This window comes from Branchiostoma lanceolatum, chromosome 6, assembly GCF_035083965.1.
Source record: "Branchiostoma lanceolatum isolate klBraLanc5 chromosome 6, klBraLanc5.hap2, whole genome shotgun sequence".
In the NCBI taxonomy this organism is placed as follows: Eukaryota; Metazoa; Chordata; class Leptocardii; order Amphioxiformes; family Branchiostomatidae; genus Branchiostoma; species Branchiostoma lanceolatum.
Window position 1 is genome coordinate 12,076,318 of NC_089727.1, and position 14,675 is coordinate 12,090,992.

At 40.9% G+C, this 14,675-nt stretch overlaps 2 protein-coding genes across 3 annotated transcripts; one reads left to right on the forward strand and one right to left on the reverse strand.

The window, feature by feature from the left end:
• The first annotated feature begins 598 nt into the window (after positions 1-598).
• Positions 599-6,275, forward strand: LOC136436642 (HHIP-like protein 2). The gene is made up of 7 exons (XM_066430802.1): positions 599-1,220; positions 2,590-2,735; positions 3,106-3,281; positions 3,415-3,555; positions 3,962-4,085; positions 4,446-4,594; positions 4,831-6,275. The coding sequence occupies exons 1-7, from the start codon at positions 771-773 to the stop codon at positions 4,992-4,994; spliced, it is 1,350 nt and encodes a 449-aa protein (XP_066286899.1). The 5' UTR covers positions 599-770; the 3' UTR covers positions 4,995-6,275.
• LOC136436641 (proton-coupled amino acid transporter 1-like) lies at positions 6,122-14,496 on the reverse strand. Of its 2 annotated transcripts, none has more exons than XM_066430800.1 (9): positions 14,323-14,496; positions 11,494-11,770; positions 11,039-11,129; positions 10,639-10,727; positions 10,147-10,327; positions 9,525-9,812; positions 8,824-9,020; positions 8,276-8,445; positions 6,122-7,756 (listed from the first exon to the last, which is right to left on the reverse strand). In XM_066430800.1, the coding sequence occupies exons 1-9, from the start codon at positions 14,351-14,353 to the stop codon at positions 7,479-7,481; spliced, it is 1,602 nt and encodes a 533-aa protein (XP_066286897.1). In that variant the 5' UTR covers positions 14,354-14,496; the 3' UTR covers positions 6,122-7,478. The 2 variants fall into 2 exon arrangements, with proteins under 2 accessions (XP_066286897.1, XP_066286898.1); XM_066430801.1 differs by lacking the exon at positions 14,323-14,496 and adding an exon at positions 12,797-12,961.
• Between the last annotated feature and the right edge of the window lie 179 nt (positions 14,497-14,675).

A 14,675-nucleotide genomic window follows, 5' to 3' on the forward strand; every position in this document is an offset into this window, starting at 1 on the left:
GCGTGCGTGAACTTAATTCTTGGCTCACTGACACTTGTTTCCAAACCTCCAGATTCCTACCATACACAAACAGGTAGTTCACGAACAAAGGAGAAATGAATGGCGTGAAGCACTAAAAAAGAAAACACTGAATTAATGGCCAATCGGGTAAGAATGATTTAAAACCACGTCTCGTCGTAATTAAGTTGGTACTTTGTACTCCAAGTGCGGTTTGTGTCCATGGCGTTCTCTACGTCACAGGTTACTATTGGTACAGTACCACAGGTTACGGCAGGTAAACGTCACAGGTGGATGGTTCTTGCCCGTGGGCGGGTGCTTTTCACCATTTAAGACAATAGGGGGTTCACAAAAGGCATTTGACTACTATTTGCCCTCTGACACAATTGGTATTTCTCAGTGACAGACAAAGGAGTCTCGTTGGATCCCTACTGTACACAAGCAGGTAGTTTGGCGACGAAAGGATTAATGAATGGTATGAAATAATTAAAACCAAACATTGGATTAATGGATAATACAGTACCACAGGTTACGGCCGGTAAACGTTACAGGTGGATGGTTAGTGCCAATGGGCGGGTATACCTACTTTGACGTTTGAAAACAATCTAACCTCTGCTACGATTGGTCCATGGTATTGCTCAGTGAAGCCTGAAGAGTCCCACGCCCAGAAGATTTCGGGCCAACAAGGACACGACGCGTGTCCGGAAGTAGGTCAGAAGGCTACTAAACTCGGAATCTCCCAGTCAGGCAGTTTGACAGGTTTTAGCCCAATCATGCCCGTCATGTGCGCTGTGCTGTTCTTGCTCCTGGCCTGTAGTCAAGCCACGTCAGGAGCTAAGGACTGTTCTACAAGTGCGACAAGTTCGACGCCAGGCTGTCTCTGTCTCCAAGAGGTCGTGGGCGGTTTGAAGAACCCACTGGCCATGTTGCAGCCAGATGACGGCACAAAGAGGTTCTTCCTTGTTGAGCAGATCGGGCTGATACGCGTCACCGACTCCAGTGGGCGGCTTCTAGCCCAGCCTTTCTTGAACATCACGTCGAAAGTGTTGACGTCTGACCGCCCCGGAGACGAGCGAGGCCTGCTCGGCGCAGTTCTGCACCCACAGTTCGCGCAGAACGGGTACTTCTACCTGTACTACAGCACCAGGGAGGGCGGAAGCAATGTTGGGGGCGGGCACAAATCTGTGGTGGCGAGGCTGCAGGTGTCGGATGACAAGAACCAGGTGGGAAGGGTTGAGACTAAAATACAGTAATTGGATCGTGCCTTGTCTCCAAGCAGACGTTGGCACTACAGAGGATCGGAACAGTTTCTCATCTTACTGACTGGTTTGTCTGCATGCATATGTGTCATCCTAGTTAGATTATAACGAGGTACAGGGCTTGCGGGGATCCCATACTGGTGAAACTATTAGGATGGTACTCAAGCTAAACCGTCAAGGGGGCAATCAGAAAAGATCAGAAAACGTGACGATCTTTTCAACCAACGTCTGTTTTTAAATAAGCTGCCTTCTAATCACCAAGCCCCTGTTATAATATATGGAATGACCCTTAAAACATGTTGTAAAGCCTGCACCCCTACGTATACTGCTCGAGGGGTGCCAAGAACGGAACGTAATTACACAGCCAGTACTGCATAGTAGTATGGAGTAAACTGTGTAATTACATTCCGTCCTTCTTGGCTCGTGTCCATGGATAGCGTCTCCATGTCTAATCTCTCCCCATTTAAGTTAGGTACTCGTATCTACATAGCTTCGGCTTGTTCCACTGGACTTTGCTATTTTTTGGTGACATACTACATTTCAAATTTAGGGATCCAAATTCCGAACAAACTCTATTTATGGCGATAGCCTGGTTAGCTTTGGTCCTGAGTTCGCTCCCTACTTGTTCAGTGGGCAGGGAGCAAAGATAACAAACCAGCTGCAGGTATGGCGAAACACAACTAAGAAAAAGATGTATAAAGCAAAACACTAGCTATTATTGGTGTTCAACGGGCCCACTAAAAGTACAAGACGGTTTCGGGAAGTGTACGTGGTAAGCGTGCGAATAAACTTATCTCCGCAGCTGTGATTAAACACGTACTCTTGCATTATTAAACAGTCCACAAAACACAACAAAAGACTCAACAAACTCGTTACACTTTCTGCAACTGTTGATACATTGGGTCATAAACACCAGTAGCGTGTGAGTTACGATCCATCAACAGTACTTTTGACAGCCGATCAAGATCGCGAGTGGGCAGTGCAACAGGTGCACGGCTACAACGAAAGGGAGGGAACAAGAAAATAGGACTGGGATGTTTGATATAGCCTGGAATCCATCCTATTTAGCTTCCGGCAGCTACCCTAGCTCCGCTGCGCTACCCAATTAGCTCCGCGGCCGGCAGCGGAGCTTGGGTAGCGCAGCAGAGCTAGGCTAGCGGCCGGAAGCTATTAGGATGGATTCCAGGCTATGTTTGATAGCCTACACCTCTAACGTAAGTCGTTACTACAAAGCAAGGGCGATACCATTTGGGCATGAAAATGCGTTTTGCTTAATATGCCTTATGAATCGTTATTTCATTGATTTTCATGCTTTTACCTCCGTGTCTTCCAGGCTGACCCGAGTTCGGAGAGCGTACTGATGGAGATAGCGCAGCCCGGAGACGGTAACAACGGCGGGCAGCTGCTGTTCGGGGCGGACGGGTACCTGTACGTCAGCGTGGGGGACGGGGGAGCAGGCGCGCACACCGCCGGGAACACGTAAGGACAACAGGTTTTGTTTGTCATTTTTGGAACAGCTTTCCTGTGATGTGCGTTTTAATTCTTGATTCCTTTCTGGTCATATCATGATATGAGATAACTGATGCGTACATGAGAGACGTTCGATACGCATAAAGATAAGCCGGAAAAGTATTATACCGGTACTTTTATGGGCATTACGGTAGATCTAGATATTTAAGATTATGATAGAAATCTTTAACTAGTATATGAACCAGAAAGGTAACATTTTCAAGTGCAAATGCGCAGGATATTTCCTTTCACGATCTCATGTTGGACTACAAAATGCTGTGACAGCCCCTTTCTGTCCAATGGACAAACCCCAGTCCCCTTTATCACCGTTTCATTGCAGGTCTTCCCTCCTTGGAAAAGTTCTGCGCATCGATGTAAACACAGCAGATTCAGGACGGCCCTACAGTGTACCTTCGGACAACCCGTTTGTTGGACAGGCAGATGCAAGGCCGGAGGTGTACGCTTACGGCTTCAAGAACCCCTGGAGATGCTCAGTTGACAAAGGAGACAAGGAAGGTGGGTCTCTAAGCTTGAAAGTTAATCTGAGTTCACATGATTCCGAAGCAAAGTTGAACAGTCATTTCCAACACAAAAAATGGACAACTGAATGAGAAAGTTTTCTTCACATCTAACGACAGTCTATCCGCAGGTGTGGGGCAGGGGCGTGTGTTCTGTGGGGACGTGGGGAACTCCAGCTACGAGGAGATCAGCATCATCAGCAAGGGCGGGAACCACGGCTGGCCTGACAGGGAGGGGCACACCTGCCAGAACCCCAGTGGGTGTGACGATGGTGCGTGTGTCTTGATGATGAAACACATGAAAACATGATTGCTGGATTGATCTAGTGTTAACTTGCTTAAGAGGTGCTCACCCACATGTCACAGAAGATGAAAGACAGTTTAGCATATTACATGTACCAGCTATCCGTTCACTGGTCTTGACGAGAAAGGCAGACATCATGTATAGTATATACAGACACAATGTCGAGGACATTTCTTTGCACAGAATGTTGTGAACTTTCTGGTCATTACACATGAAAAGAGGGGCCATGGTGCATTGAACCTGTACATGGGAGTATGTACATGTTTCTGGGTCCTTCAGGCTGTTGAAACCAGTAGGTGAATTACTTTTCATCAGAGGTAAAAACCATTTGACGTTGTACTCAGGACTTTTATGGTGACATTTTCACATTCTAGGGCACATCCCACCTGTCCATGTGTACTCCCATGATGAGGGTATTGCAGTGATCGGAGGTCCTGTGTACCGGGGGTGTAACGTACCCAGCCTGAGGGGGAAGTACCTGTATGCTGACTACACAGGGTATGTGACATACGTATAACGTCACAGCAATTTTAAATCTGGGGGCTCGGTACCACAAAGAGTTACAATGAATTGGTTATGATTCATGAAGATATGAGCAATTTGTGCAGTCAAACTTATATCAACTTGTCAACACACTGAACAGATCTGATCATTCGAAGCATATAGCCACTGTAAACAGGAGTCACTCACTCACTCAGGTGTTGAACAGAGAAAAAGTATGTATGTCTGTTTCTTCAGTAAAATGGATGTCCCTCTGGTATATTTTCAGAAGAGATCAAACACCTTTGAGGGCTACAATGTCATTGAATCCATCAAAACTTTTTAAAGTTCTCATATTTCTTTTATCTTCCCCCTCAGAAAGCTGTTTTACCTGAGGGAACAACGAAATGGTACATGGACAAATGCAGCCCTCTGTGTCGGTAACAACACTGTGTGTAAGACCAGCAGTCAGCAGTCCTGGGGAGCTGGTCACCACTTCATACTCGGATTTGGACAGGATGTGTCAGGTCTGTATAAAATCTACATTGTGATTAAGATCATTTTCGTTCCATCACTCCTGGAAGAAAGTTGGTCCTGGAGTAGTGGAGACTTGGGAGTCTTGTCCAGTATGGATTGAAAACTAACCCCAATGAATAGATACCGACAACTGTTGAGCACCACTCTCAAACATCAAGCTTTGTGTCTTAGTTTCTGATGCACAGGAAAAACTAACATTTTTCCTTGTTCTTTTCTTACCACACAGGTGAGGCTTACCTGTTGACCACCCTCAACCCAACTGCATCTCAGCCTCTTGGCAAAGTCTTCAAGTTTGTGGACCCAGACTCTACCGTCAGTGGTGCACCTGTGCTGCAGGTGTCTGCCTTACTGCTGCTCACCGCGATACTGATCATGAAGAGTTTCATCTAGAAAAGTAATTGCTGAAATGCTTGTTTGAGGTTAGAATGGAACAGCACAAAGAATTTGCTGCAAACTACATACATAGTGTCAAGATTTGCATAGTGTCAGGGGGTAAAACTTGAAATATTCTGGGGAAAGTTAATCTGTTTGGTGAGGTTGAAATTTACATTTACTTCCCTATATTAGCACATCTGCATCATTATTTCATACTTTGGGCGTTTAAAAATAGTCACAAAGCAAGCCACAAAAGGAGTATTTTATTTATTGGGTCCCCCAAAAAATCAGCCCAGAATCCAGCCGTAACCGTTTTCTGTCGACAATCTTCCGGCCGCGTGACGTCACAGTGCCCAAGCACATTGAGCCATGACCACGTGATTATTTCTTCGGAAGCGTTCGGGACTTATCGGTCAGAATCGTGCATGTTCGGAAGATTTGAAATGATGGCTGGCCTCCAAGTGCTCAGATTTTTAATGAGTTCCCACCGCACAACGACATCACATTTTTGCTCCATGATGGTCGATATACAATGGGATAGTGTTATCTAAACTTACTATTGATAGAAATCAGAAAAAAATTGATTTTGAATATATGACTTTCAGCGGCCTAATATTGCTTAGGTTACCTTTAAGTTGTGAAAAAGTACAAAGAGTATTTGGATGACTTTCTAGTGACTTACCTGTGTGTTTAGCCAAATTGCTTTTGAATTTTTCGTGTTTTTGTCAAATGAGCTTATGACATCAGAATTGAATTACCATAGAACAGACTTAGACAAAAACTACTAGGTAATTTTCTATGCAGTATACATGTATTTAGCAATGACTTTTATCATACTTTGTACCAGTCAGACAAGTTGTGCGCAAAACATTAGCACAATATTCAAAGAGGATATTTTGTTGCAGAGTCATAAGCTAAGACTTTGCAACTATTTTTGTCAGGGTTATCCGGAGTAAAGTATAAGCAGTATCTGTATTGTTGCTGGTTTAATAAGTGAAATGTTGTATTTTTCTATGCTTGTGTGTTGTTATCATATATAATTTATGGATGTGAAAACCAGTGTTTATGTTTATGTTTACCTCTGACTCATAGGCTTTTAATCTATGACTATACAGTCTAGAGTACTGCAAAAGACACAGATGCGGCATGTCTGAAATATTTATGTTGCAAATTCTACATTCAATACATCACACAGGGATGGCAACATTGATATTGCACAAGTTCTGTCAACATAACTTTTTTTGCTGCCACGACTACTTTTCTGGTGAATGAACTTGCATTAAATCTTTAAACTCACTCCTTTGTAGTCATAAATTCATTTCCTATCGCAGGCAGAATACCTTTCCACGGGTATTTTTGCAATATGAATATACATTTTTTTGTATGATGTAAAGCATGAACTTAATGGCTTTTCATCACAGATTTTTTTCTACTTAAGTAGACTGAACATTTTTACTGATGATAGAATGTTGTCCCCTTACTTATGGCCACACTAAATAGACAAGATGAAAATCATACCAGATTCATCCTCTCTTCAGGCACAAACAATGATTGATGCCATATTTGTTTCAATTATCACAAAATCAATTTGTGATCAAATACTTCTTCTTGAGGCAAATAAATTCTCTAAGAGATTCTGGAGGGTCTGTTCAATATCAAGGGCAGGGGGTATGCCAATTGACAACTTGTAAGGACACATACACCAAGTGTAATACTGAATGATTAAGTTATCACACATGACAGAACATGCAATATACATGCAACAATGCAACATTTACCTCCCTGCAGAAATGGCAGTGTAATTTAAAGGTGCACAGCCAGGGACGTATTTGTCACAAAACAGCCCATAATTACCACCACTCTAGCACCAATTCCGTACAACAATATAAGATGGAATGTTATCACCAACATCTTTGTTACATTACATACATTTCAAACAACCTAAAATCTATTCTGAACATTTAGTGCAGGTCTTACAAAGCACTTTTGAACTGTTTCAAACTAGTATAATACCTTACTTGATAATCATAAAAAGGCACAACCATTGGCACCATGAGTATACTGTATATCTATCTTCTATAAAGGCATAAAATTCAATATCTCGTGTAATGCAAGTGCCATGTACAAACAAACTGTTTACTAACTGGTCAGTATAGTAGTGACTGGTATACTTTTCAGAAGATCAACCTTTTAGCTTGTGTTAATTCTATCAGATTAGATGATAAACTGTGTAACTTAATAGTTTTCTTTTATATCAAACAATAAAATCCTTTTTTTTTCTAAATGTACAATATGATTATAAACGTTGGCCAGGTTTGTCTCAGTAGCTCAAAACTTTACCTGGGTTCCTTGAGTCCTATCAATGTTTTATTGATTTAGAAAAATACTAGTACTTTCACCACATAGACTTAAAATCAACATGATTGGGAGAAAATGCATGATTTAAAACTGACTCTACTGGTATGAAACAAACACAGAAGGAGGAAATACCCCCAAACATCATCCTGTTGAAAATGTTGGTGCAAGCGTTGGCGCTACTTTTCTGGAAAATGAATCCACAATTTGTGCTATGGAAACGTACGAACCGGCAAGAAATCCTACAAAACCGAACAGAAAGATGGTAACGTTCCTGAGGACAACAAACCAGTGGAGCCCATCCTCGTATTTCACCAGCAGCTGTATAAGAGGAGGGAAGATGAGGGCCAGAGCGCTGCTACTGAAGGCTCCTACAAGGGAGATGAAGAGACCCAGCTCTGGGATTCCTGCTGCCAGCCCAACTGTGGGGAAACACAAACACTCTTTGTCAGGAAAAAAAAATCATTTACTATCTAGGTATAGATATTTTGTCCTAAATGTATCTATATGTATGTACAATATTGATTTTACACATATCTATCAATTCTGTATCTTGATGATGATGATGATGTACAACAGTATCAACATATAAGACGTTAACAAAATAGGCTGATGAAAAACGCAATGTCGCAAGCAGTATATAAAACAATTAGAATCATTGACTCAGGTGAAAACTTTTGTTTCTTGTACATCCATGGGGAACAAAGCCATCAAAAGGAGATATTTTAGAGAACAAAGTAATTATTCAGTTATAAATCATATCAAGATTTTGAGAACAGCAACTTGGTACTCATCAAACTCATACCATACCAAGGACCAAAGCTGCACTGCTAAGCAGTAATGACATTCATTGTACATGTGTGTGTGCAACAAAGTGATTTATACTTCTATCAGTTAGACTATTCTGGATAACAGCAACTAGTTATACTCAGCCAACGTACATGTCACAATGACCAGGACTGCCCTGAGGATGTACTCTGCGACTTTCTGGTACCGTTGACTGACACGTGACTTCAGTGAAGGCCAGATGATGTTGATGGGGACGTAGAATTGCACAGCAAAAGTGCAGAATATACAGAACACGAACATCAGCTTCACCACTACGTACAGCCTGCAAAAGGAAGAGAAAAACATAAAAAAGTATTCAGATCTTAATACATATCAATCAAGAGAGTGAAATAGAAATGCATGGTGTTTGCCATATTGGTGTCCATCTGTATTTCAGTGAATTGTAGCTCATCAGCAGAGTGACCTTGTCTTGTGTTGTGTTAGATAGCTTTTAAGTTCTGACAATGTTGGTTACCAAATGCAAAACACTGCAAGATCTCTACATACCTGGAAGGCACTCGACACACTCAATCCATTAAAACTGTTTGACACACAACCAACATTCAGTACCATGTAAACAAACTGTGTGCTGTATTTCAATTCTTTACTAAGTGCATCGTAGAAATTTTCTGGTTGAGAAGAAACATGGGTGTACACATACGCTTGTTCCGATGGTGTTACATGTGCTGAGGGCATCGTGGGTAGATTGAGGGTTATGCTGCCTTCCACGTGGTCCCCGAAGGCAAGGTATCCGAAGAACCCGAGCGACACGTACAGGAAGGTGACCATCCCCATCCCTATGTTTATCACCATGGGGAAGGACTGGGGGTTCTGCATCTTATTCTCCAGAGGAAGAACCTAAAAAGGAACATAAACATCAATCTATTGGTGAAATTAACTGTTTTCATTGTAGAATAGAATGTGAAAGAAGGGTCTTTTTGTAGCATGATCCAAAATGTAAATATTCTAATTTGTGAAATAGATGTCAGACAATGGGTTACTGTTAAGTTGATTGCAGCTGTCTAATTATAATGATGATAAGCCATTAGTGCCTAAAGTTGTAGTTAATTGTTTCAATTGACTAGTCAACTAGAATTTGGGCTTTTGTTTTAAGTTTAAAGTCACAGTCCTCTTTCAATTTCAAAATTACTATTCCTACCCCATCAAAAGAGTACACGGCAGAGCCAAAAAAAGCACAGTTCACCAAATGAGGAGAATGCTGGTTAGGTGGATTGGCTCTTGAAAGTTTTCTGTACAATTGTTCAGCAACAAGTCTAAATATAAAATATCTAATAAGATTTTACAAATCACAAATTCACTTAGGAAATCACAACTTTTTCAATTTGAGAGGGGTAGACTCACTATTCCAATCCCTTCAAAGGAGTATATTGCGGTGCCAAAGAAGAGTGGCAGTTCGCCGAAAGAGGAGAATGCTGGGTACATGGAGGGGCTCTTGAGCCTCCTGAGGATGTACTGATAGATCAGCACCAGCCCCGCTACCATGACGACGTTAGCGACGGTAGAGATGGGCGCCAGGTGGTCCCAGTTCTGGATGAAGCACAGTAGCATGATGGGAAGGAGAAAGGCGGCTAGGAAGGCCTGGACTGGCGGGAACTCTGCGTGTTGCAGACCTGGGAAGGCTTGGAGGATCTGTGGAGTCGGACATGCAAATACGTTAGTTTGGGAATATGGATATAAAGGAACTATCATGATAGAACAGCATTATGTCAATAAAAGATGGTTGGCTTGTACATCATAATTATCTGCACAATTGTGAAGGTTTAAAGAGTTCCTGGTCTTACACTTGGTTACTGGAAAAAAACATTTTTTCCTGGTCTTTAAAGAGTCACATGTACCGCAGTGATCCGAGTTCATTTTTCCAATTTCCAAAGAATAGTGTGTACTGTATAACAGTTTTACTGGTGCTAGGTCTCTGAGAGGTTACATATACAGGAATCTGAGGAGTTACTGAAAGATAGCAAACCTGCTCAGCGTTCCTGGCCATGAAGACGAAGTAGACACAGCAGAAGCCCAGCTGGGTCAGCAGGAGGAAGGCGTTCACTATTCTCCTCACTGCCACCCTGTGTCTCCGTAGAAACAGGATCGGCCCCACCCGACAGGCATTCTCAGCCACCTCCCCATAGTCCATACTGGTGTGACCACATCTGAGAATCGATAAACAAAAAATCATTGATAAACGAAAAAATCATTCATGACACTTATTAATCTATTCATATTGAAAAAGATAATAATTGTTTGGCAATTTGACAATTTGGTTTCCAAGGGATTCCATTAAAAGTTAAACAACGAAAGAGAGAAAAATATAGAGCAGGACAGATATGATGTATTAAGTCTAAGAATATTCCATGTATAATATAAAGCTTTCTTTATTACCCACTCCGTCACTGAGGCTTGTCTGTAAAATATAAAAAGATAAAAAGCAAAGAAACAAACAGAACAATTGTTGTGGCCTTACTTTCTGCAGAGCTTGTGGCTACAGTTGACCAGCATGTGCATACAGTACACACAAATGATAGCCATCACCACCAGACCTACTGGACCCACCTATTAATAAAGGGAAAATAATCATCTGTTAGAAATATAATTACAGATACAACAGTTCATACTTTGTGCACTTCACAGGAAGCTAGAGTGCTGTTGTCAGCTGCATATGCATTTACAGAAATCTGATTTCAAGGATCACTTTACATATCAAAGTTTTGCAAACTAAGACAGACTTCATTTCTACCTTTTTAGATAATACAGCAATTCTCAAATGAGTTCCATATTATTTGTCCACCTAAAAACATGTTTTGAACATCTCAGTATCTCAGATCCTCACAATTCACCAAAGGAAGAACTAATTATGTACTCACAATGACACCAGCATTCTTTACTGCAACAGGAAGACTCAGTAACCCAGTACCAATGTTCCCTTTCAGGAGGTGCACTAATGCATCAAAGCTCCTGCAAAGTAATGTTACATCACAAATATGATAAGAATGTAGTTGAAGATTTCATATGACGTTCTGTTCATCTTGTCTACTGTGGTGTATAAAACTGTGGTCCTTTAAAAGGTGCACATTAGTTAACATTACATTATAAGTATGAATTAGTATTAAGATGATCACTAGCGATGAATATATTCTAGGGACACGTTAAAACAATTGAATTTTTCTCAGAATAACTAAAGATTGATTTTGCAACTTTTCTCCTAAAAAGTGCAACTTTACAGTAGAACTTGATATCAGCCTGTACAAAATCTGTACCATTTCTTTCTTTTTCATTTTTGCCCTGTCACTTCAAATGTAAACCATGATACATAACGTACGAGACTGAATTTTGGGTAAAAGCTCTTGCTTCCGACGTCAGTTCCGTGGAGTTGGATGAGTTGGGCACCCGCACATCTGTTTCGGGGTCCGTGTCCGACAGAGAACTGTTGCCGATCAGCGGCTGTCGCTCCTGGTTGACTGACGTCTGTACTGACTTCACCGCGCTCATGTCGAAGAGTTCTATTTCCTCGGTCTCGTCTTCTAAATCTGAGTTGGAAACTAACAGTTGTGTTGGCGCTACGTCTTCTACCTCTGCTTCTTCTATGGCTGTAGAGTCTGCAATAAAAAATACACACATTAACATTTTTATCATACAAGTTAAACTTAAAGCTGCAGGAGTTATCATAATCAAAATCTTTATGATATCCATTACATTATGTGAGTATGACCTGGCACAGCAGCTATGTGTAAGTGACCTCACATAGCTAGTTTGTTTGTATATATTCTCTAATTTCTGTCTGGCAACAGCTTCCTATTTTGCAGTATACACCTGCTTAGATAATAAAGATACTGTGGCCATGTACGCTGGTTAAAACATAGATACTACGACCGCATTACCATGATTATCTTTAGTAATCTACATTTGTATCTTGACCCACAAAAGTCTAATTGAATTAAAGCAGGCATTTCAGCCCGAACCACTTTTAGTTTTAATAAACCATCAACAGGCTGTGTACAAGTACAAGTATCTAACATACAGATGATGAATATACAATAACACTTTGTCTCTTTTGGTGGAAACAAACATCAAAATTCTAGTTCTAGAGCCTAGGGGTGAGTAACTCTACGGGAGCAAAATCAATAAATGCATAGCCTATACACGAGTCTGTATAAGCAGAATATATCCAAAACTGGTTCAAATTAGTACCACATTATTTTTCATTTTGACAAGCTATCAAATGTGACATTTCCTGAGACATTCATAAGACCATCCCACAGGAGTATATCTTCTATGTGTTAATCATATGCACTACTCAAATAAAACCCATCACAAAAAACACAGCTAAAGAGGTACTCAAGGCTCAGCAAGAATCGTCAAAATGGCTGTTTGTCCAATGGATCAGTTGAGTGATTAGACCATAGAATGCGATGGTACAGCAAACAAGACTTGCATAACACAGGAGTACATTTCTTTCCTTTCCATACCCATCTGTCACATCACACATATTCGCTACTCAAGCTAATTTGACTGGGATACAAATTGTGCTCTCTCTGTAGAAGATTGCTTTCCAGAGCAAGATGGCCACAAGGAATCTGTATTTGGGACTAAATATTTGCATGTCTTCCTACTGTGGTATTTACCTGCCATGACACCTTGTCACACCTGCATCTTACACAGATGCTACAGGTGAGGTTCCCTTCTTGCAGCAAACCCAGTGAACCAGAGAAACTCCATAGTGCCACATAGACCGGGTAAAGTCCATTCAATCCAACTACTGTATTGATTTTTTCTGGACTGAACCATTAGATTTACAGGTGAGTTTGTCAATTTTTTTAGACTGAACCAATTTCCATGTAACTATGGTGGGATCACTATGGTATCACATTGCCCTGGATCTGTACAAAACTAAGCCTTTAATTAAAGCTTAGTGCCTATCAAAAAGCTGCTGACGAATATTGCCATTTAGGATTAAAAGGCATGTGTGTATGCATAAAACCCCTCTAACAAAGAAGTGGTTTGTCCTGAGTACATGTTGACTGTTCTTTTCTTCCCAGGTCAGTCTCTGGCTGAGAGTCCAAACAGTGGCAAGACAGGCAAAAACAAAAACTTTTTATTGTGATGTATAATCAACTGACATAATTTTATGCAAAATTTTCTAAACTGATGAATTTGGGTTAAACCTGGCGAGTAGTGATGCACTAAATTTTGGTAGATCTATCGTGTGGAATTATTTTGACAGTCTATCCCATTGCCTAGATCATGGTCTCACATGACCAATGTACAAAGTGCAGAGTACTGAAAATTATGTAATAGAAACATAATAAAAAGCAGATACCTGCAGAAATAACTCTGTATATGATTGAGGTGTAGCAAGAAGAGTAGCAAAACAGGAAACTACTAGTACTACAAACTCACAAAGCTTACCCTAATTCTAAACATGTGATTCTACTTAACAGGATTTAGCATCAACAATCAGAAAACTTATTCATTTGGAGGGTGAAATCACTGCTAGTAACTAATATTTAGAGGATGTGTTCAGATGAAATTTAGGTCATTGTACCACCATCCATTTTACACATCTGGCAAAAACAGTCAACAAGGACATGGGAGATGGCAGGCTTCACCCCCTTACCCATACTGCTTTGTATCCCTCCCAGTCCCACAGAGTGACAGACAATTAGCAGCACTACAAAAGATGATAATCAATGTATGGCAAAAACGTTACTGTTATACTATATTGGGAATTACAGAAACACACGCACACACATAGACAAGAGTTGAGACACATACAAAGACAGACAGATGTGCACCAAACAAAACAATGCTAGCAAATTATATCATTGGCAGTTGCATCAAGGACACTGGTTGCATCTAAACATAGCTCATGTTTTTCCAGGCTGTTTGTGACTTGAGCTCTTATTTACTTGGCAAAACGCTTTTGACGTTGGAGCCTCTGTTTACATGTCACATAATTTTGTGACGTTACATACTTTCAAAACCGTCAACATCAATAGTAACAGCAAAACGAAAGAAAACGAGGATCACAATCAAATTAAGCTTCCAACTTCCTGGGGGAGTCCAGATCTGTGACATGTCATTCATTTTCTGATGATAAGTTGTCTTAAAAAAACGCAGACTTCACTGATTTAAGAGAACACACACATACCTGTGGTTAGTGCCGTGTACTCACAGTCCATCCACGGCGATCAGGCCCGCTAAACCCGCTCCAAAAGGCCTCACGACGCGATCACGAGCTCGTGTGAATAAACAAGTTCATAATTCTGGACATGTCAGCTGATGAGGTCATTCTGAGTAACACTGTATGGGTCACTTACCCCGGAAATAGAGTAAACCATATTAGTACGGGGGTCGTCAGTCTTTTAGATTTAGAAAAAAGACGTATTAATTTGTTCCCTCTATAATTTGCTCACGAAATAAAGTAACCATAAAATGTAAGTTATAATCTTATCATATTGTTACAGTCGATATCAAGCATGCTTTATATTTACTTTATTTAGT

Bases quoted from the DNA above. Each gene is read 5' to 3' on its own strand.
- LOC136436641 (XM_066430800.1), bottom strand. From the start codon at position 14,353: ATGGACTGTGAGTACACGGCACTAACCACAG. The intron at 9,813-10,146 runs GTTTGCTATCTT...CCGACTCCACAG, and splicing joins TGGCCAGGAACGCTGAGCAG to ATCCTCCAAGCCTTCCCAGG. The intron at 9,021-9,524 runs GTGAGTCTACCC...GTTCCTTTTTAG, and splicing joins CCTTTGAAGGGATTGGAATA to GTTCTTCCTCTGGAGAATAA.
- LOC136436642 (XM_066430802.1), top strand. From the start codon at position 771: ATGCCCGTCATGTGCGCTGTGCTGTTCTTGCTCCTGGCCTGTAGTCAA. The intron at 2,736-3,105 runs GTAAGGACAACA...GTTTCATTGCAG, and splicing joins GCGCACACCGCCGGGAACAC to GTCTTCCCTCCTTGGAAAAG. The intron at 4,595-4,830 runs GTCTGTATAAAA...CTTACCACACAG, and splicing joins ATTTGGACAGGATGTGTCAG to GTGAGGCTTACCTGTTGACC.